We start from the raw sequence: 23,432 nt of genomic DNA, 5'->3' as shown, positions 1-23,432 counted from the left end.
TAATGTTTGCCACCTATTCACTTGGATTAGATAATCATTTTACAAGTGTTTATTATTAATTGAATATTAGACATGCATGCACCTTGGGTGTTTTTTCTTTATTTAGTGCTCATTACAAATCTGTAACCAATCCAAAAGGTCTGTACTACACTTCGGAACATTAAACATGTGTACAATCAATTGTATTAGTTATCTTCAAATGTATTTTGCCAATATTGAAAAAAAAATACATCAGTTTAACTCACCTGAAATGCTTTATTTTTTTCAGCCTTCATCTGCTTTTCTACCTCAACATGACGTGCAAGACGTTCAAGGGTTGAAGCCACACGTTCCTTTTGACGGTCAATATGGTCTTTTGGCTTTCTCTGGAAGAAAACTCACTGATATAAGTGCACACAAAATGGGAATTTTGTACTTGTGTGAAATCTTTTTTTCTCTGAATAGATAGTGGGGCACTGGAAGCATAGTGATATGGAGACACAGGCAGGAGTTAGCATTTTATGAACTCAAATACAACATATTACCTTTTCACTTCTATATCCCTTAGAATGAAAATAGAATTTTAATTACCTACCGGTAAATCCTTTTCTCGTAACCCATAAGGGATATTGGGGAGACTTAGTACGGTGGGGTATAGACTGGGTACAAAAGGAGCCGGTGCACTTCAAATTTCTTCACTGGGTGTGCTGGCCCCTCCCCTTTATGCCCCCTCCCACAGGCAGTTATAGGTAAAACAGTGCCCGAAGGAGAAAGGACATATATGAGAGAAGGAACATGATAACAAAGAGTGGTGAGATTTAATACCAGCACACCACAAACATATAACAACCAGCAACGGCTGGTAACAACAACAGCAACAGCTGAACAGGTAAACACATAAAAGAGAACCTGCAGAAAAGTCAACGCACCCAATATCCCTTATGGACTACAAGAAAAGGATTTACTGGAAGGTAATTAAAATCCTATTTTCTCCAGCAGAGGGGGGAGAGCAGCGGGGAGACGGGGAAGAGCAGCGGCTACAGCAGCTTAGCCGGAGGATGTGGCATCGCCGCCAGACCTAACAGCAGCGTCCACCCAGCTCCAGCTAGCGGGACCTCGCTTACTGGAGCCGGGTGGACGCTGCCGTGAGCGGCGACGGTGCCCCATCCTCCGGCTATGCTGCACTGCATGCATTTAAAGCGTGTGAACTCCTGTAACAAGCCAGACCTCACAGCAGCATCCACCCGGCACCAGCAAGCGGGACCTCCGGCTATGCTGCTGCTCTTCCCAGTCTCCCTGCTGCTCTTAGCACCCTCATCTCCAGCCGACCTTTTTTAAAGTCGGATTGAGATGGTCAGAAACGGGGCCAAAACTTGTCGGATTTGGCCCCGTTTCCGACAGAAGCACGCGGATCGACAGCTATTCCACCGATCCACGTGCGTTCCGACAAGTCGAATTCCCGGACTTGTCGGATAAAAAAGCCGGGGATTTAATAGGTCTGAACCCCTTCTGACCTGAAAAAGTCGAAAACTGCCGTCTTTCCGACAGAATGGCAGTTTCAACTTCAATTAAATATACCCCTTAGGGGGTTTTCAATTAGCTAGCAGAAAAATACGGACAACGAATTGTTAACAACGAATCTGCATCCGCGGAAAATGATCAAAAACAGACGTGTTTTCAACAAAAACACGTGGTTCGGCGAGTAATTCGCTGATCCAAGTGTTTACCAACAGTGCGGATTTATCAACAGCAGAAAAATCGGCACTTTGATTGAATTAGTCTGAATGTAAATTCGACCTAAACATGGGCGAACAAATAAGAATTTACTTACCGATAATTCTATTTCTCGTAGTCCGTAGTGGATGCTGGGGACTCCGTAAGGACCATGGGGAATAGCGGCTCCGCAGGAGACTGGGCACATCTAAAGAAAGCTTTAGGACAATCTGGTGTGCACTGGCTCCTCCCCCTATGACCCTCCTCCAAGCCTCAGTTAGGATACTGTGCCCGGACGAGCGTACACAATAAGGAAGGATTTTGAATCCCGGGTAAGACTCATACCAGCCACACCAATCACACTGTACAACTTGTGATCTGAACCCAGTTAACAGCATGATAACAGAGGAGCCTCTAGAAAAGATGGCTCACTACAGCAATAACCCGATTTTTTTGGTAACAATAATAAGAATTTACTTACCGATAATTCTATTTCTCATAGTCCGTAGTGGATGCTGGGACTCCGTCAGGACCATGGGGAATAGCGGGCTCCGCAGGAGACAGGGCACATCTAAAAAAGCTTTTAGGTCACATGGTGCGTACTGGCTCCTCCCCCTATGACCCTCCTCCAAGCCTCAGTTAGGTACTGTGCCCGGACGAGCGTACACAATAAGGAAGGATCTTGAATCCCGGGTAAGACTCATACCAGCCACACCAATCACACCGTACAACTTGTGATCTGAACCCAGTTAACAGTATGATAACACAAACGAAGTAGCCTCTGAACAGATGGCTCACAACAACAGTAATAACCCGATTTTTGTAACAATAACTATGTACAAGCATTGCAGACAATCCGCACTTGGGATGGGCGCCCAGCATCCACTACGGACTATGAGAAATAGAATTATCGGTAAGTAAATTCTTATTTTCTCTAACGTCCTAGTGGATGCTGGGACTCCGTCAGGACCATGGGGATTATACCAAAGCTCCCAAACGGGCGGGAGAGTGCGGATGACTCTGCAGCACCGAATGAGAGAACTCCAGGTCCTCTTTAGCCAGAGTATCAAATTTGTAAAATTTTACAAACGTGTTCTCCCCTGACCACGTAGCTGCTCGGCAAAGTTGTAATGCCGAGACTCCTCGGGCAGCCGCCCAGGATGAGCCCACTTTCCTTGTGGAATGGGCCTTTACAGATTTAGGCTGTGGCAGGCCTGCCACAGAATGTGCAAGTTGGATTGTACTACATACCCAACGTGCAATCGTCTGTTTAGACGCAGGAGCACCCAACTTGTTGGGTGCATACAATGTAAACAACGAGTCAGATTTTCTGACTCCAGCTGTCCTTGAAATATATATTTTTAATGCTCTGACAACGTCCAGTAACTTGGAGTCCTCCAAGTCGCTAGTAGCCGCAGGCACCACAATAGGCTGGTTCAAGTGAAATGCCGAAACCACCTTAGGGAGAAATTGAGGACGTGTCCTCAATTCTGCCCTGTCCGAATGGAATATCAGATATGGGCTTTTGTATGACAAAGCTGCCAACTCCGAAACTCTCCTGGCTGAAGCCAGGGCCAACAGCATGGTTACCTTCCATGTAAGGTATTTTAAATCTACCGATTTTAAAGGCTCAAACCAATGAGATTTGAGAAAATTTAGAACCACGTTCAAATCCCACGGTGCCACTGGAGGCACTATTGGGGGTTGTATATGTAGTACACCTTTGACAAAAGTTTGTACTTCAGGCACTGACGCCAATTCCTTCTGGAAGAAAATTGATAAGGCCGAAATTTGAACTTTAATGGACCCCAATTTGAGGCCCATAGACAATCCTGCTTGCAGGAAATGTAAGAATCGACCCAATTGAAATTCTTCCGTTGGAGCCTTCTTGGCCTCACACCACGCAACATATTTTCTCCAAATGCGGTGATAATGTTGTGCGGTCACTTCTTTCCTGGCTTTAATTAAAGTAGGAATAACTTCCTCATGAATGCCCTTCTCTTTTAGAATCCGGCGTTCAACCGCCATGCCGTCAAACGCAGCCGCGGTAAGTCTTGGAACATACAAGGTCCCTGCTGAAGCAGATCCCTTCTTAGAGGTAGAGGCCACGGATCCTCCGTGAGCATCTCTTGAAGTTCCGGATACCAAGTTCTTCTTGGCCAGTCCGGAGCTACCAGTATTGTTCTTACTCCTCTTTTCCGTATAATTCTCAGTACCTTTGGTATGAGAGGCAGAGGAGGGAACACATACACTGACTGGTACACCCACGGTGTTACCAGAGCGTCCACAGCTATTGACTGAGGGTCTCTTGACCTGGCGCAATACCTGTCCAATTTTTTGTTGAGGCGAGACGCCATCATGTCCACCTTTGGTTTTTCCCAACGGTTCACAATCATGTGGAAAACTTCTGGATGAAGTCCCCACTCTCCCGGGTGAAGATCGTGTCTGCTGAGGAAATCTGCTTCCCAGTTGTCCACTCCCGGGATGAACACTGCTGACAGTGCTACGACATGATTCTCCGCCCAGCGCAGAATCCTTGCAGCTTCTGCCATTGCACTCCTGCTTCTCGTGCCGCCTTGTCGGTTTACGTGGGCGACTGCCGTGATGTTGTCGGACTGGATCAACACCGGCTGACCCTGAAGCAGCGATTTTGCCAGGCTTAGAGCATTGTAGATCGCTCTTAGCTCCAGTATATTTATGTGAAGAGACGTCTCCAGGTTTGACCACACGCCCTGGAAGTTTCTTCCCTTTGTGACTGCTCCCCAACCTCGTAGGCTGGCATCCGTAGTCACCAGGACCCAGTCCTGTATGCCGAATCTGCGGCCCACTAACAGATGGGCAGTCTGCAAACACCACAGGAGAGACAACCTTGTTCTCGGTGACAGTGTTATCCGCTGATGCATGTGCAGATGCGATCCGGACCATTTGTCCAGCAGATCCCACTGAAATGTTCGTGCATGGAATCTGCCGAATGGAATCGCTTCGTACGAAGCCACCATCTTTCCCAGGACTCTTGTGCATTGATGTACTGACACAGTTCCTGGTTTTAGGAAGTTCTTGACAAGTTCGGATAACTCCCTTGCTTTCTCTTCCGGGAGAAATACCTTTTTCTGAACTGTGTCCAGAATCATGCCCAGGAACAGCAGATGTGTTGTCGGGGTCAATTGAGATTTTGGAAGATTTAGAATCCACCCGTGTTGCTGAAGCACTACTTGTGTTAGCGCTACACCGACTTCCAGCTGTTCTCTGGACTTTGCCCTTATCAGGAGATCGTCCAAGTAAGGGATAATTAATACGCCTTTTCTTCGTAGAAGAACCATCATTTCGGTCATTACCTTGGTAAAGACCCGAGGGGCCGTGGACAACCCAAACGGCAGCGTTTGAAACTGATAATGACAGTCTTGTATCACGAACCTGAGATACCCTTGGTGTGAGGGGTAAATCGGGACATGTAGATAAGCATCTTTTATGTCCAAGGACACCATGAAGTCTCCTTCTTCCAGATTCGCTATCACTGCTCTGAGTGACTCCATCTTGAACTTGAATTTCTTTATGTACAGGTTCAAGGATTTCAGATTTAGAATAGGCCTTACCGAACCGTCCGGTTTCGGTACCACAAATAGTGTGGAATAATACCCCTTTCCCTGTTGTAGGAGGGGTACCTTGACTATCACCTGCTGAGAATACAGCTTGTGAATGGCTTCCAAAACCGACGTCCTTTCTGAGGGAGACGTTGGTAAAGCAGACTTTAGGAACCGGCGAGGGGGAGACCTTTCGAACTCCAGCATGTAACCCTGAGATACTATCTGCAGGACCCACGGGTCCACTTGTGAGTGAACCCATTGATTGCTGAAAATCTTGAGTCGACCCCCCACCGTTCCTGAGTCCGCTTGTAAAGCCCCAGCGTCATGCTGATGGCTTTGTAGAAGCCGGGGCGGGCTTCTGTTCCTGGGCAGGGGCTGCTTGCTGCCCTTTCTTACCCTTTCCTCTGCCTCGCGGCAGATAAGACTGTCCTTTTGGTCGCTTTTTATAGGAGCGAAAGGACTGCGGCTGAAAAGACGGTGTCTTTTTCTGTTGGGAGGGGGTCTGAGGTAAAAAAGTGGATTTGCCGGCAGTTGCCGTGGCCACCAGGTCCGAAAGACCGACCCCAAACAATTCCTCTCCTTTATATGGCAATACTTCCATATGCCTCTTGGAATCCGCATCACCTGACCACTGTCGCGTCCATAAACTTCTTCTGGCAGATATGGACATCGCGCTTACTCTTGATGCTAGAGTACAAACATCCCTCTGAGCATCTCGCATATAAAGGAAAGCATCCTTTAATTGCTCTAGAGTCAATAAAATACTGTCCCTATCCAGGGTATCAATATTTTCAGTCAGAGAATCCAACCACACTACCCCAGCACTGCACATCCAGGCTGAGGCTATTGCCGGTCGCAGTATAACACCAGTATGTGTGTATATACTCTTCAGTGTAGTTTCCAGCCTCCTATCTGCTGGATCCTTGAGGGCGGCCGTATCAGGAGACGGCAACGACACTTGCTTTGATAAACGTGTGAGCGCCTTATCCACCCTAGGGGGTGTTTCCCAGCGCGCCCTAACCTCTGGTGGGAAAGGGTATAATGCCAATAACTTCTTGGAAATTAGCAGTTTTCTATCGGGGTTAACCCACGCTTCATCACACACATCATTCAATTCCTCTGATTCTGGAAAAAATACAGGTAGTTTTTTCACCCCCCACATAATACCCCTTTTTGAGGTACCAGCAGTATCAGAGATCTGCAAAGCCTCCTTCATTGCCGTGATCATATAACGTGTGGCCCTATTGGAAAATACGTTTGTTTCTTCACCGTCGACACTAGATTCATCTGTGTCGGTACCCGTGTCGACTGACTGAGGTAAAGGACGTTTTACAGCCCCTGACGGTGTCTGAGACGCCTGAACCGGTACTAACTGGTTTGCCGGGCGTCTTATTTCGTCAACTGACTTTTGTAATGTGCTGACATTATCACGTAATTCCATAACTAAAGCCATCCATTCCGGTGTCGACTCCCTAGGGGGTGACATTACCATCATCGGCAATTGCTCTGCCTCCACACCAACATCGTCCTCATACATGTCGACACACACGTACCGACACACAGCAGCCACACAGGGAATGCTCTAATCGAAGACAGGACCCCCTAGCCCTTTGGGGAGACAGAGGGAGAGTTTGCCAGCACACACCAAAAGCGCTATAAATGTATATAAACAACCCTAGAAGGTGTTGTTTACTATATATGCGCTCTTAATATATAAATATCGCCAATTTATGCCCCCCTTCTCTTTGTTACCCTGTTTCTGTAGTGCAGTGCAGGGGAGAGACCTGGGAGCCTTCCTCACCAGCGGAGCTGAGCAGGAAAATGGCGCTGAGTGCTGAGGAGAATAAGCTCCGCACCTTTTTCGGCGGGCTTTCCCCCGGTTTTTAAGAAACTGGCCTGGGTTAAAATACATACATATAGCCTTAATGGCTATATGTGATGTATTTATTTTGCCACTAAAGGTAATTATATTGCTGCCCAGGGCGCCCCCAGCAGCGCCCTGCACCCTCCGTGACTGAGTCAGTGAGCCGTGTGACAACAATGGCGCACAGCTGCCGTGCTGTGCGCTACCTTCAAGAAGACTGAGGAGTCTTCTGCCGCCTGCTTTCCGGACCTCCGTTCTGCCGTCTCTTCAGCGTCTGTAAGGGGGATCGGCGCTGCGGCTCCGGGACGAACCCCAGGCTGACCTGTGTTCCGACTCCCTCTGGAGCTAAGTGTCCAGTAGCCTAAGACTCCAATCCATCCTGCACGCAGGTGAGTTGGAAATCTCTGACCTAAGTCCCTCGATGCAGTGATCCTGTTGCCAGCAGGAATCACTGAGATTGAAACCTAAAAAAAAAAACTTTTCTAAACAGCTCTTTAGGAGAGCCACCTAGATTGCACCCTCTCGGACGGGCACAAAAACCTAACTGAGGCTTGGAGGAGGGTCATAGGGGGAGGAGCCAGTACGCACCATGTGACCTAAAAGCTTTTTTAGATGTGCCCTGTCTCCTGCGGAGCCCGCTATTCCCCATGGTCCTGACGGAGTCCCAGCATCCACTAGGACGTTAGAGAAAACTATGTACCAGTATTGCAGACAATCCGCACTTGGGATGGGCGCCCAGCATCCACTACGGACTACGAGAAATAGAATTATCGGTAAGTAAATTCTTATTTTCTCTGACGTCCTAGTGGATGCTGGGGACTCCGTAAGGACCATGGGGATTATACCAAAGCTCCCAAACGGGCGGGAGAGTGCGGATGACTCTGCAGCACCAAATGAGAGAACTCCAGGTCCTCCTCAGCCAGGGTATCAATTTTGTAGAATTTTACAAACGTATTTGCTCCTGACCAAGTAGCTGCTCGGCAAAGTTGTAAAGCCGAGACCCCTCGGGCAGCCGCCCAAGATGAGCCCCCCTTCCTTGTGGAGTGGGCATTTACAGATTTTTGGCTGTGGCAGGCCTGCCACAGAATGTGCAAGCTGAATTGTACTACAAATCCAACGAGCAATAGTCTGCTTAGAAGCAGGAGCACCCAGCTTGTTGGGTGCATACAGGATAAACAGCGAGTCAGTTTTCCTGACTCCAGCCGTCCTGGAAACATATATTTTCAGGGCCCTGACAACGTCTAGCAACTTGGAGTCCTCCAAGTCCCTAGTAGCCGCAGGCACCACAATAGGTTGGTTCAGGTGAAACGCTGAAACCACCTTAGGGAGAAACTGAGGACGAGTCCTCAATTCCGCCCTGTCCGAATGGAAAATCAGATAAGGGCCTTTACAGGATAAAGCCGCCAATTCTGACACGCGCCTGGCCCAGGCCAGGGCCAACAGCATGACCACTTTCCATGTGAGATATTTTAACTCCACAGATTTAAGTGGTTCAACCAATGTGGCTTTTGGAACCCAAAAACTACATTGAGATCCCAAAGTGCCACTGGAGGCACAAAAGGAGGCTGTATATGCAGTACCCCTTTTACAAACGTCTGAACTTCAGGGACTGAAGCTAGTTCTTTTTGGAAGAAAATTGACAGGGCCGAAATTTGAACCTTAATGGACCCCAATTTCAGGCCCATAGACACTCCTGTTTGCAGGAAATGTAGGAATCGACCCAGTTGAATTTCCTCCGTCGGGCCTTACTGGCCTCGCACCACGCAACATATTTTCGCCAAATGCGGTGATAATGTTTTGCGGTTACATCCTTCCTGGCTTTGATCAGGATAGGGATGACTTCATCCGGAATGCCTTTTTTCCTTCAGGATCCGGCGTTCAACCGCCATGCCGTCAAACGCAGCCGCGGTAAGTCTTGGAACAGACAGGGTCCTTGCTGGAGCAGGTCCCTTCTTAGAGGTAGAGGCCACGGATCCTTCGTGAGCATCTCTTGAAGTTCCGGTTACCAAGTCCTTCTTGGCCAATCCGGAGCCACGAATATAGTGCTTACTCCTCTCCATCTTATCAATCTCAGTACCTTGGGTATGAGAGGCAGAGGAGGGAACACATACACTGACTGGTACACCCACGGTGTTACCAGAACGTCTACAGCTATTGCCTGAGGGTCCCTTGACCTGGCGCAATACCTGTCGAGTTTTTAATCATGTGGAAGACTTCTGGGTGAAGTCCCCACTCTCCCGGGAGGAGGTCGTGCTGAGGAAGTCTGCTTCCCAGTTGTCCACTCCCGGAATGAATACTGCTGACAGTGCTATCACATGATTTTCCGCCCAGCGAAGAATCCTTGCAGCTTCTGCCATTGCCCTCCTGCTTCTTGTGCCACCCTGTCTGTTTACGTGGGTGACTGCCGTGATGTTGTCCGACTGGATCAACACCGGCTGACCTTGAAGCAGAGGTCTTGCTAAGCTTAGAGCATTGTAAATGGCCCTTAGCTTCAGGATATTTATGTGAAGTGATGTCTCCAGACTTGACCATAAGCCCTGGATATACCTTCCCTGTGTGACTGCTCCCCAGCCTTGCAGGCTGGCATCCGTGGTCACCAGGACCCAGTCCTGAATGCCGAATCTGCGGCCCTCTAGAAGATGAGCACTCTGCAACTACCACAGGAGGGACACCCTTGTCCTTGGTGACAGGGTTATCCGCTGATGCATCTGAAGATGCGACCCGGACCATTTGTCCAGCAGGTCCCACTGGAAAGTTCTTGCGTGGAATCTGCCGAATAGGATTGCTTCGTAGGAAGCCACCATTTTACCCAGAACCCTTGTGCATTGATGCACTGAGACTTGGCTCGGTTTAAGGAGGTTTCTGACTAGCTCGGATAACTCCCTGGCTTTCTTCTCCGGGAGAAAAGCCTTTTTCTGGACTGTGTCCAGGATCATCCCTAGGAACAGAAGACAAGTCGTCGGAACCAGCTGCGATTTTGGAATATTGAGAATCCAATCGTGCTGCCGCAACACTACGTGAAATAGTGCTACACCGACCTCCAACTGTTCCCTGGATCTTACCCTTATCAGGGAATCGTCCAAGTAAAGGATAACTAAAATTCCCTCCTCGAAGGAATATCATCATTTCGGCCATTACCTTGGTAAAGACCCGGGGTGCCGTGGACCATCCATACGGCAGCGTCTGAACTGATAGTTACAGTTCTGTACCATAAACCTGAGGTACCCTTGATGAGAAGGGTAAATTTTGACATGAAGGTAAGCATCCTTGATGTCCCGAGACATCATGTAGTCCCCTTCTTCCAGGTTCGCAATCACTGCTCTGAGTGACTCAATCTTGAATTTGAACCTCTGTATGTAAGTGTTCAAAGATTTTAGATTTAGAATCGGTCTCACCGAGCCGTCCGGCTTCGGTACCACAACGGTGTGGAATAATACCCCGTTCCCTGTTGCAGGAGGGGTACCTTGTTATCACCTGCTGGGAATACAGCTTGTGAATGGCTTCCAAAACAGTCTCCCTGTCAGAAGGAGACATCGGTAAAGCCGACTTTAGGAAACGGCGAGGGGGAGACGTCTGGAATTCTAATTTGTACCCCTGAGATATCACCTGAAGGATCCAGGGGTCTACTTGCGAGTGAGCCCACTGCGCGCTGAAATTCATTGAGACGGGCCCCCCACCATGCCCGATTCTGCTTGTAAAGCCCCAGCGTCATACTGAGGGCTTGGCAGAGGCGGGAGAGGGTTTCTGTTCCTGGGAACTGGCTGATATCTGCAGCCTTTTTCCTCTCCCTCTGTCACGGGGCAGAAATTAGGAATCTTTTGCCCGCTTGTCCACGAAAAGACTGCGCCTGATAATACGGCGTCTTCTCATGTTGAGAGGCGACCTGGGGTACAAACGTGGATTTCCCAGCTGTTGCCGTGGCCACCAGGTCTGAAAGACCGACCCCAAATAACTCCTCCCTTTAATAAGGCAATACTTCCAAATGCCGTTTGGAATACGCATCACCTGACCACTGACGTGTCCATAACCCTCTACTGGTAGAAATGGACAACGCGCTTAGACTTGATGCCAGTCGGCAAATATTCCGCTGTGCAGCACGCATATATAGAAATGCATCTTTTAAATGCTCTATAGGCAAAAATATACTGTCCCTATCTAGGGTATCAATATTTTCAGTCAGGGAATCCGACCACGCCAACCCAGCACTGCACATCCAGGCTGAGGCGATAGCTGGTCGCAGTATAACACCAGTATGTGTGTAAATACATTTTAGGATACCCTTCTGCTTTCTATCAGCAGGATCCTTAAGGGCGGCCATCTCAGGAGAGGGTAGAGCCCTTACAAGCGTGTGAGCGCTTTATCCACCCTAGGGGGTGTTTCCCAACGCACCCTAACCTCTGGCGGGAAAGGATATAATGCCAATAACATTTTAGAAATTATCAGTTATCGGGGGAAAACCACGCATCATCACACACCTCATTTAATTTCTCAGATTCAGGAAAACTACAGGTAGTTTTTCCTCACCGAACATAATACCCCTTTTTGGTGGTACTCGTATTATCAGAAATGTGTAAAAACATTTTTCATTGCCTCAATCATGTAACGTGTGGCCCTACTGGAAGTCACATTTGTCTCTTCACCGTCGACACTGGAGTCAGTATCCGTGTCGGCGTCTATATCTGCCATCTGAGGTAACGGGCGCTTTAGAGCCCCTGACGGCCTATGAGACGTCTGGACAGGCACAAGCTGAGTAGCCGGCTGTCTCATGTCAACCACTGTCTTTTATACAGAGCTGACACTGTCATGTAATTCCTTCCAACAGTTCATCCACTCAGGTGTCGACCCCCTAGGGGGTGACATCACTATTACAGGCAATCTGCTCCGTCTCCACATCATTTTTCTCCTCATACATGTCGACACAAATGTACCGACATACAGCACACACACAGGGAATGCTCTGATTGAGGACAGGACCCCACTAGCCCTTTGGGGAGAGGGAGAGTTTGCCAGCACACACCAGAGCGCTATATATATATATACAGGGATAACCTTATATAAGTGTTTTTCCCCTTATAGCTGCTGTATATTTAATACTGCGCGTAATTAGTGCCCCCCCTCTCTTTTATAACCCTTTCTGTAGTGTAGTGACTGCAGGGGAGAGACAGGGAGCTTCCCTCCAACGGAGCTGTGAGGGAAAATGGCGCCAGTGTGCTGAGGAGATAGGCTCCGCCCCCTTATCGGCGGCCTTATCTCCCGTTTTTCTATGTATTTTGGCAGGGGTTAAATGCATCCATATAGCCCAGGAGCTATATGTGATGCATTTTTTTGCCATCCAAGGTGTTTATTATTGCGTCTCAGGGCGCCACCCCCCCCCAGCGCCCTGCACCCTCAGTGACCGGAGTGTGAAGTGTGCTGAGAGCAATGGCGCACAGCTGCAGTGCTGTGCGCTACCTTGTTGAAGACAGGACGTCTTCTGCCGCCGATTTTCCGGACCTCTTCTGCCTTCTGGCTCTGTAAGGGGGCCGGCGGCGCGGCTCTGGGACCCATCCAGGCTGGGCCTGTGATCGTCCCTCTGGAGCTAATGTCCAGTAGCCTAAGAAGCCCAATCCACTCTGCACGCAGGTGAGTTCGCTTCTTCTCCCCTTAGTCCCTCGATGCAGTGAGCCTGTTGCCAGCAGGTCTCACTGAAAATAAAAAACCTAAACTAAAACTTTCACTAAGAAGCTCAGGAGAGCCCCTAGTGTGCACCCTTCTCGTTCGGGCACAGAGATCTAACGGAGGCTTGGAGGAGGGTCATAGGGGGAGGAGCCAGTGCACACCAGATAGTCCTAAAGCTTTCTTTAGATGTGCCCAGTCTCCTGCGGAGCCGCTATTCCCCATGGTCCTTACGGAGTCCCCAGCATCCACTTAGGACGTTAGAGAAATAGGATTTATGTCTTACCTTGTTAAATCCTTTTCTGAGTCCATAGGGGGCACCAGACCAAAGGCTTAACGTTGTTATAGGCTGGCTTTTAAGTATCCAGCAGGCCTTCCCTCCCTATACCCGGCCCGCAAGTTTATTATAGCAAACCATAAGAAGGAGCGGCAGAAAGAGAAAGCACAGAAGGACACTGCGAAGGAGGATGATAGCACACAACCTACACATGAACCCAATCCTGTAGGACAGGTGCAACAGAGAGGACATCTGGTGCCCCCTATGGACTCAAAGAAAAGGATTTAACAAGGTAAGCCATAAATACTATTTGCTTTTACAACCACTAGGGGGCACCGGACCAAAGGCTTAACGCTGGGACGTCCTAAAGCTGTCCCCAACTGGGCGGGAACGCTCCTGGACAGCATTCAGGACCCTTCACCTGAAGGCTGAGTCTTCTGACGCATAGGTATCGAACGCATAAAATTTGAAGAACGACTGGACAAAGGACCACGTGGCAGCCTTACATAGCTGTTCAGCGGAGGCCCCATGCAAAGCTGCCCAGGAGGCTCCTACAGCCCTTGTGGAATGAGCCTTCACCCCCTGAAGGGGTAGAAAGTTTTGCCATGGAATAGACATTGTGAATAGTCAACTGCAGCCATCTGGCTAAGGTTTGTTTGGATGGTGGATAACCTCTTTTGCGAGCATCCAACAAGACAAACAGGGCGTCCGAACATCTGAAATCCTTGGTCTTGTCCAAGTAGAAGTGAAGCGCTTGGGCCACATCCAAAGATCACTCCTCTGGAGAAGCCGATGATAATGCTGGTACCACAATTTCCCGATTGGTTTCCAAATTTCACCTCACTTTAGGCAGGAACCCTGCCCGAGTACGAAGAACTGCTCTCAGTAAAACACCAAAACAACTTCCTTATTTGGTTGTTGTGTAAGGATGCTTACGCTAGTGTGTTAACCCATGGGGGAGCCACCTGTGGGGGCAGACATATATATGTCTGACCTTGTGCTGAAGTTGACAGCGGTGCCATTTGCGGAGCCACCTGCTGCGTATTCAAACGGTCCACTAGTTGAATCATAACCTGCGTCAGTGTGGTTGCCCACGCTGGATCCTGAGGATCTTTTTGCGGAGGTACGACCACGCAGGCTCTGCATCTGCCAGCATCCTGTGGATCCTGAGGAGACAGAGTAGCATAACATGCAGCACAAGTGGGTGGCTCGGGTGTGACACCTTTTTCTCCTGGATGACACTGTACAATATACTGTAAAACAGAACTGTATATCCCAAAAGTGCCACTTAATTTAATGTAGCGGCCTGTCCCTTGGGAACCTATGCCGAACTAAGTCCTTGTATAAAGAACCGTGCTATCAAGCTCCACACAGTGTTAAAACACTCACTTACACACACACACACACACACACACACACAATTACTCAGCCACTTAAAAGCAATAGAACAAGAGGGGCCAAGCTACTCAACTGTCCTGTGATATCAGCAAGCAGGAGAAAATGACTGAACCCAGCTGCAGAAGCGGGGTACAAGGGAGACAGTGGCCAGACCCTCCTCTCTATCAACACCCAGCCAGCATGTGCTCTAAAATGGCTGCGAAGCATTGAAGAGGAGGGATTGGGAGAGGAGGGAGGAGATGTAGCCCAGGGGCAGAGCTTGAGCAAGCTACTGGTCTGTCCTGGGTCGGGGGAGGGGCTGCAGGCTAGCACCCTACCCCCTCAGATGTTATACCCCAGGAACTATGCCAACCTACCCTGCTGGCTGATGCCCTGGTGGTCTAGCGTAAAACAGGCGCAGCGCACCGGGACCCTACTCATCTGCCCCCTCACTGGCTCCCTTCAGCGGGAGGCGATCACCGCATGTCGCAGGAAGCCGGTCAACTCCTCCTCCAGAACCCGTTGCGGCTGTGGGGGAGGCTAATGAGCATGTTGGTAGCCTCCCCCGGTGGAAGACCCCGGTCCCATTACAGACGTTGCCAACGCGGAGTCTGGGTTCTGGAGCGGGCATGCTTAAATCTAAGTGCGCCAGCATGCCGCTCTGGTTCACTGCGCTGCAGCGCTAAAGAAAAATTCTGTAAAGAAAAAGTAACCATGGCTGCCATCTTTAAAAACAGTGCTGCTCCCGCGGCACCAAAAGAAAAACTGGTGGGCCTAACAGCGAGGGCAGGGTATAGGGAGGCAAGGTCTGCTGGGTACTTAAAAGTAACCCTTTTGGTGCCTGCCTGCTCCCAGCCAGCCTATACCAGCGTTAAGCCTTTGGTTTGGTGCCCCCTAGTGGAGGAAAAAGAAAGTGCAGTTTTTACGAATGTTGGAAAATTTTGCACTAATTGAATACCCCCTTATAACCACTCACTAGTGTGATGCCTTGGGGCCTCTACATCTTAATATGGAACTAATGCATGATGGCAATTCCATGAAAATTTGGACAGAGACTAAACCATAAAGGTCAACACAGGTACACGATGTTGGCATTATTAATCAGTTGGTATGTTGCTCTAGTTTGCTAATAGAGAAAAAATAATTTTGATTTGTGATCTAGTACTTCACATTAGGGCTCTTTAAACTATCAGTGTTCACTGATTGAAACCAGTATGATGGGCAGGCTTTCAGTCATTTGCATTTAAAGCAATGAAAAATAAGAATTTACTTACCGATAATTCTATTTCTCGTAGTCCGTAGTGGATGCTGGGGACTCCGTAAGGACCATGGGGAATAGCGGCTCCGCAGGAGACTGGGCACAAAAGTAAAGCTTTCGAACTACCTGGTGTGCACTGGCTCCTCCCCCTATGACCCTCCTCCAAGCCTCAGTTAGGATACTGTGCCCGGACGAGCGTACACAATAAGGAAGGATTTTGAATCCCGGGTAAGACTCATACCAGCCACACCAATCACACCATATAACTTGTGATCTAAACCCAGTTAACAGCATGATAACAGAGGAGCCTCTAGAAAAGATGGCTCACTACAGCAATAACCCGATTTTTTTGGTAACAATAATTATGTACCAGTATTGCAGACAATCCGCACTTGGGATGGGCGCCCAGCATCCACTACGGACTACGAGAAATAGAATTATCGGTAAGTAAATTCTTATTTTCTCTGACGTCCTAGTGGATGCTGGGGACTCCGTAAGGACCATGGGGATTATACCAAAGCTCCCAAACGGGCGGGAGAGTGCGGATGACTCTGCAGCACCAAATGAGAGAACTCCAGGTCCTCCTCAGCCAGGGTATCAAATTTGTAGAATTTTACAAACGTATTTGCTCCTGACCAAGTAGCTGCTCGGCAAAGTTGTAAAGCCGAGACCCCTCGGGCAGCCGCCCAAGATGAGCCCACCTTCCTTGTGGAATGGGCTTTTACAGATTTTGTCTGTGGCAGGCCTGCCACAGAATGTGCAAGCTGAATTGTACTACAAATCCAACGAGCAATAGTCTGCTTAGAAGCAGGAGCACCCAGCTTGTTGGGTGCATACAGAATAAACAACGAGTCAGATTTTCTGACTCCAGCCGTCCTGGAAACCTATATTTCCAGGGCCCTGACAACGTCTAGCAACTTGGAGTCCTCCAAGTCCCTAGTAGCCGCAGGCACCACAATAGGTTGATTCAGGTGAAACGCTGAAAACCACCTTAGGGAGAAACTGAGGACAAGTCCTCAATTCCGCCCTGTCCGAATGGAAAATCAGATGAGGGCTTTTACAGGATAAAGCCGCCAATTCTGACACGCACCTGGCCCAGGCCAGGGCCAACAGCATGACCACTTTCCATGTGAGATATTTTAACTCCACATATTTAAGTGGTTCAAACCAATGTGACTTTTGGAACCCAAAAACTACATTTAGATCCCAAGGTGCCACTGGAGGCACAAAAGGAGGCTGTATATACAGTACCCCTTTCACAAACGTCTGAACTTCAGGGACTGAAGCTAGTTCTTTTTGGAAGAAAATTGACAGGGCCGAAATTTGAACCTTAATGGACCCCCATTTCAGGCCCATAGACACTCCTGTTTGCAGGAAATGTAGGAATCGACCTAGTTGAAAATTCCTCCGTCGGGGCCTTACTGGCCTCGCACCACGCAACATATTTTCGCCAAATGCGGTGATAATGTTTTGCGGTTATATCTTTCCTGGCTTTGATCAGGATAGGAATGACTTCATCCGGAATGCCTTTCTCCTTCAGGATCCGGCGTTCAACCGCCATGCAGTCAAACGCAGTCGCGGTAAGTCTTGGAACAGACAGGGTCCTTGCTGGAGCAGGTCCCTTCTTAGAGGTAGAGGCCACGGATCCTCCGTGAGCATCTCTTGAAGTTCCGGTTACCAAGTCCTTCTTGGCCAATCCGGAGCCCGAATATAGTGCTTACTCCTCTCCATCTTATAATTCTCAGTACCTTGGGTATGAGAGGCAGAGGAGGGAACACATACACTGACTGGTACACCCACTGTGTTACCAGAGAGTCTACAGCTATTGCCGGAGGGTCCCTTGACCCGGCGCAATACTTGTCGAGTTTTATAAACATGTGGAAGACTTCTGGGTGAAGTCCCCACTTGCTGACAGTGCTATCACATGATTTTCCGCCCAGCGAAGAATCCTTGCAGCTTCTGCCATTGCCCTCCTGCTTCTTGTGTCACCCTGTCTGTTTACGTGGGTGACTGCCGTGATGTTGTCCGAATGGATCAACTCCGGGTGACCTTGAAGCAGAGGTCTTGCTGAGCTAAGAGCATTGTAAATGGCCCTTAGCTTCAGGATATTTATGTGAAGTGATGTCTCCAGGCTTGACCATAAGCTCTGGAAATTCCTTCCCTGTGTGACTGCTCCCCAGCCTCGCAGGCTGGCATCCGTGGTCACCAGGACCCAGTCCTGAATGTCGAATCTGCGGCCCTCTAGAAGATGAGCACTCTGCAACCACCACAGGAGAGACACCCTTGTGCTTGGTGACAGGGTTATCCGCCGATGCATCTGAAGATGCGACTCGGACCATTTGTCCAGCAGGTCCCACTGGAAAGTTCTTGCGTGGAATCTGCCGAATGGGATTGCTTCGTAGGAAGCCACCATTTTTCCCAGAACCCTTTCATTGATGTACTGAGACTTGGCTAGGTTATAGGAGGTTCCCGACTAGCTCGGATAACTCCCTGACTTTCTCCTCCGGGAGAAACACCTTTTTCTGGATTGTGTCCAGGATCATCCCTAGGAACAGACGAGTCGTCGGAATCAGCTGCGATTTTGGAATATTGAGAATCCAATCGTGCTGCCGCAACACTACCTGAGATAGTGCTACACCGACCTCCAACTGTTCCCTGGATCTTACCCTTATCAGGGAATCGTCCAAGTAAGGGATAACTAAAATTCCCTTCCTTCGAAGGAGTATCATCATTTCGGCCATTACCTTGGTAAAGACCCGGGGTGCCGTGGACCATCCATACGGCAGCGTCTGAAACTGATAGTGACAGTTCTGTACCATAAACCTGAGGTACCCTTGGTGAGAAGGGTAAATTGGGACATGAAGGTAAGCATCCTTGATGTCCCGAGACATCATGTAGTCCCCTTCTTCCAGGTTCGCAATCACTGCTCTGAGTGACTCAATCTTGAATTTGAACCTCCGTATGTAAGTGTTCAAGATTTTAGATTTAGAATCGGTCTCACCGAGCCGTCCGGCTTCGGTACCACAACAGTGTGGAATAATACCCCGTTCCCTGTTGCAGGAGGGGTACCTTGATTATCACCTGCTGGGAATACAGCTTGTGAATGGCTTCCAAAACTGCCTCCCTGTCAGAAGGAGACATCGGTAAAGCCGACTTTAGGAAACGGCGAGGGGGAGACGTCTCGAATTCCAATTTGTACCCCTGAGATATCACCTGAAGGATCCAGGGGTCTACTTGCGAGTGAGCCCACTGCGCGCTGAAATTCATTGAGACGGGCCCCCACCGTGCCTGATTCTGCTTGTAAAGCCCCAGCGTCATACTGAGGGCTTGGCAGAGGCGGGAGAGGGCTTCTGTTCCTGGGAACTGGCTGATTTCTGCAGCCTTTTTCCTCTCCCTCTGTCACGGGGCAGAAATGAGGAACCTTTTGCCCGCTTGCCCACGAAAAGACTGCGCCTCATAATACGGCGTCTTCTTATGTTGAGAGGCGACCTGGGGTACAAACGTGGATTTCCCAGCTGTTGCCGTGGCCACCAGGTCTGAAAGACCGACCCCAAATAACTCCTCCCCTTAATAAGGCAGTACTTCCAAATGCCGTTTGGAATCCGCATCACCTGACCACTGTCGTGTCCATAACCCTCTACTGGCAGAAATGGACAACGCACTTAGACTTGATGCCAGTCGGCAAATATTCCGCTGTGCATCACGCATATATAGAAATGCATCTTTTAAATGCTCTATAGGCAATAATATACTGTCCCTATCTAGGGTATCAATATTTTCAGTCAGGGAATCCGACCACGCCAACCCAGCACTGCACATCCAGGCTGAGGCGATTGCTGGTCGCAGTATAACACCAGTATGTGTGTAAATACATTTTAGGATACCCTCCTGCTTTCTATCAGCAGGATCCTTAAGGGCGGCCATCTCAGGAGAGGGTAGAGCCCTTGTTCTTACAAGCGTGTGAGCGCTTTATCCACCCTAGGGGGTGTTTCCCAACGCACCCTAACCTCTGGCGGGAAAGGATATAATGCCAATAACATTTTAGAAATTATCAGTTGTTATCGGGGGAAACCCACGCATCATCACACATCTCATTTAATTTCTCAGATTCAGGAAAACTACAGGTAGTTTTTCCTCACCTAACATAATACCCCTTTTTGGTGGTACCCGTATTATCAGAAATGTGTAAAACATTTTTCATTGCCTCAATCATGTAACGTGTGGCCCTACTGGAAATCACATTTGTCTCTTCACCGTCGACACTGGAGTCAGTATCCGTGTCGGCGTCTACATCTGCCATCTGAGGTAACGGGCGCTTTAGAGCCCCTGACGGCCTATGAGACGTCTGGACAGGCACAAGCTGAGTAGCCGGCTGTCTCATGTCAACCACTGTCTTTTATACAGAGCTGACACTGTCATGTAATTCCTTCCAACAGTTCATCCACTCAGGTGTCGACCCCCTAGGGGGTGACATCACTATTACAGGCAATCTGCTCCGTCTCCACATCATTTTTCTCCTCATACATGTCGACACAAACGTACTGACACACAGCACACACACAGGGAATGCTCTGATAGAGGACAGGACCCCACTAGCCCTTTGGGGAGACAGAGTGAGAGTTTGCCAGCACACACCAGAGCGCTATATATATACAGGGATAACCTTATATAAGTGTTTTTCCCCTTATAGCTGCTGTATTTTTAATACTGCGCGTAATTAGTGCCCCCCTCTCTTTTTTAACCCTTTCTGTAGTGTAGTGACTGCAGGGAAGAGCCAGGGAGCTTCCCTCCAACGGAGCTGTGAGGGAAAATGGCGCCAGTGTGCTGAGGAGATGGGCTCCGCCCCCTTATCGGCGGCCTTATCTCCCGTTTTTCTGTGTATTCTGGCAGGGGTTAAATTCATCCATATAGCCCAGGAGCTATATGTGATGCATTTTTTGCCATCCAAGGTGTTTTTATTGCGTCTCAGGGCGCCCCCCCCCCAGCGCCCTGCACCCTCAGTGACCGGAGTGTGAAGTGTGCTGAGAGCAATGGCGCACAGCTGCAGTGCTGTGCGCTACCTTGTTGAAGACATGACGTCTTCTGCCGCCGATTTTCCGGACCTCTTCTGTCTTCTGGCTCTGTAAGGGGGCCGGCGGCGCGGCTCGGCTCTGGGACCTATCCATGGCTAGGCCTGTGATCGGTCCCTCTGGAGCTAATGTCCAGTAGCCTAAGAAGCCCAATCCACTCTGCACGCAGGTGAGTTCGCTTCTTCTCCCCTTAGTCCCTCGCTGCAGTGAGCCTGTTGCCAGCAGGTCTCACTGAACATAAAAAACCTAAAACTAAACTTTTCACTAAGCAGCTCAGGAGAGCCACCTAGTGTGCACCCTTCTCGTTCGGGCACAAAAATCTAACTGAGGCTTGGAGGAGGGTCATAGGGGGAGGTGCCAGTGCACACCAGGTAGTTCTAAAGCTTTACTTTTGTGCCCAGTCTCCTGCGGAGCCGCTATTCCCCATGGTCCTTACGGAGTCCCCAGCATCCACTAGGACGTCAGAGAAATGTGTGATTAAATTACACACATCATGGGGGGTGCGTGGCCAGGACGGGCATGGAGTAGCACAGACGTTGTGCAGCTCTCCAGCCACAGTATCCTACAATTATATCCTGAGTTTCCCCCTGGGACTGATTTGTGGACCGAGGCTGTGTGAATGTTTGGTGCCCCCCCTGGAGTGCTTTGGACCGGCTACCGCTGTCTCTCCAGCCGTTTGAAGCCGTTTTGAGAGTGAGCCCTGGTGTGCGCTGGGCCCGCTTGTGACGCCGCGGGCTCGCGCTTCAGCTCTCCTGGAAGTTCGGCCTTCCCGCCTCTAGCCGCCGCAGCCAGCCGCGGCATTTGCGAGCGGGTGTGAGGTGAAAGTGTCCACCGCTCCGTTCAGCTGTGAGGGCGCCTGGAGCGTCCTCTGAACGGCCGCCCTGCCCGTCCTGCAGTGTCTGCCTCCATCGGCCCGCGGACCGCTCCCTGGACCCCTGCTGCTCTCTCTGCATGCATTCTATAAACTTCAGGTATCCAGGGGACTGAACTGCTGCTGCGGGGGGTGCAATTGCTGGGAGTCAGTGCTGGGTGATATCAGCGGTGGGTGCACCCTCTCCCCCCTCCTCTTATCCTGGTCTATATAAATATCTGCTCCTGCCCATATTAATACAGGGATTGAGCTCCCATGCCAAGCCCGGGAGGCGCTATTGTGGGAATCGACACTCTGTGCCTTAAAGGGATAGCGACTGTTCAGGTGGGATACTGCCTAATTCCCTGCTTCAGTCCGTAATTATCAAAATCCACTGTGCCGATATTCAGCAATACAGCCGAGAACACTGGTCCATATTATATTAATATATATATATATATATATATATATATATATATATATATATTTTATATATATATATCCCCCGCACCTCTTGGCCCTTTCATATTGTGCTGGTGCATGCACCTCCTCTCTTTACCTGCATTTGCTTTGATATATATTACTGGTCGAGTGGTGCGGCATCGTGTTATCCAAAATGTTGAGAGGCCGCCAGCATAGTGCGGCGGCGGGTGCGATGGAGAAGTTTGTTCGTAATCCCGGTCCTCAACAGAAGAGGGGAGAGACTATACGATCTGAAGCATCATCCCCATCTCCTGCTTATAGTTCTGCTTCCTCTGAACCGCCGGATGCTGCATTACAGAGAGTGTTGGATGCCGTGACTGCTAGTGAGGCTCGATTGGCTGATAAAATTGGGCAGGTGCAGTCTGACCTCACCATTATCCATCAAGACCTTCAGCGGGTGGGTGAGGCCGAGACCCGTATCTCCAATGTTGAGGATTCTGTCACCCCGTTGGGACGACGTACTGATGCTTTGGAGTCTCAGATGGACTGATGTGCGCAAAAAGCTAACGGATATGGAGGGACGCTTACGGTGCAACAATATCCGCTTCATTGGTTTGCCTGCGAAGGAGGAGGGCTCATCTCCTGAAGAGTTTCTCGAAAAATGGCTCAGGGATGCATTTGGGTCTGAAGAATTTTCGCCTTACTTCACAATAGAACGAGCCCATAGAGTTCCGATGCGCCCATTACCTCCGGGGGCCCCGCCCCGTACCTTCATCGCCAAATTCCTCCATTTCCGTGCCCGGGACACTGTTCTGAAACTTGCTCACACGAAAGGCCCTCTAAAATGGAACGGGTCGCCAATATCGGTCTTTCCGGAATTTGCGGTGGATGTACAGAAAGATAGGGCTCAATTCCTGCCTGTTAAATGGAGGCTCCGTGAACTCGACCTGCCATATGCTATGCTCTTTCCATCGAGACTGCGGGTGGTGGCTGATGGTGAAACAAATTTTTTTGCGACTCCCCGTGAGGCTTTGATGTGGTTGGATAGGCGCTTCCCGGCGAGACGTGCTCTTGCTGATCCTTGATTGTTCCCTGTGGCTCTAGTTACAAGACTTTCGCTGTGTCGGATATATGATTATATGTATATTTACTGTGGGGCTGCAGGATGAGGGAGTGTTTAACTGTTTATCTGCTTTTCTCTCCTCTTCTGCTGCTTGGCTTCAATTGTTTAGACCTGTTTATATATATATATATATATATATATATATATAGATCTATATCTCTATATATATATATATATATATATAGATCTATATCTCTATATATATATATAGATCTATATCTCTATATATATATAGATCTATATCTCTATATATATATATA

At 49.2% G+C, this 23,432-nt stretch overlaps 1 protein-coding gene across 5 annotated transcripts in view; it reads right to left on the bottom strand.

Annotated features, from left to right (window-relative positions):
- The window catches only part of ZNF451 (zinc finger protein 451), a 319,768-nt gene that overhangs the window by 250,652 nt on the left and 45,684 nt on the right, over nt 1-23,432 (bottom strand). For all 5 annotated transcript variants that reach the window (XM_063916733.1, XM_063916730.1, XM_063916734.1 and 2 more), the window contains one exon: nt 246-365. In XM_063916733.1, coding sequence (XP_063772803.1) covers nt 246-365 — 120 coding nt within the window. The remainder of the gene's footprint in view (nt 1-245; nt 366-23,432) is intronic.

Source organism: Pseudophryne corroboree, chromosome 4 (genome assembly GCF_028390025.1).
Source record: "Pseudophryne corroboree isolate aPseCor3 chromosome 4, aPseCor3.hap2, whole genome shotgun sequence".
Taxonomy (NCBI): domain Eukaryota; kingdom Metazoa; phylum Chordata; class Amphibia; order Anura; family Myobatrachidae; genus Pseudophryne; species Pseudophryne corroboree.
This window is presented reverse-complemented; position numbering and strand designations above follow the sequence as displayed.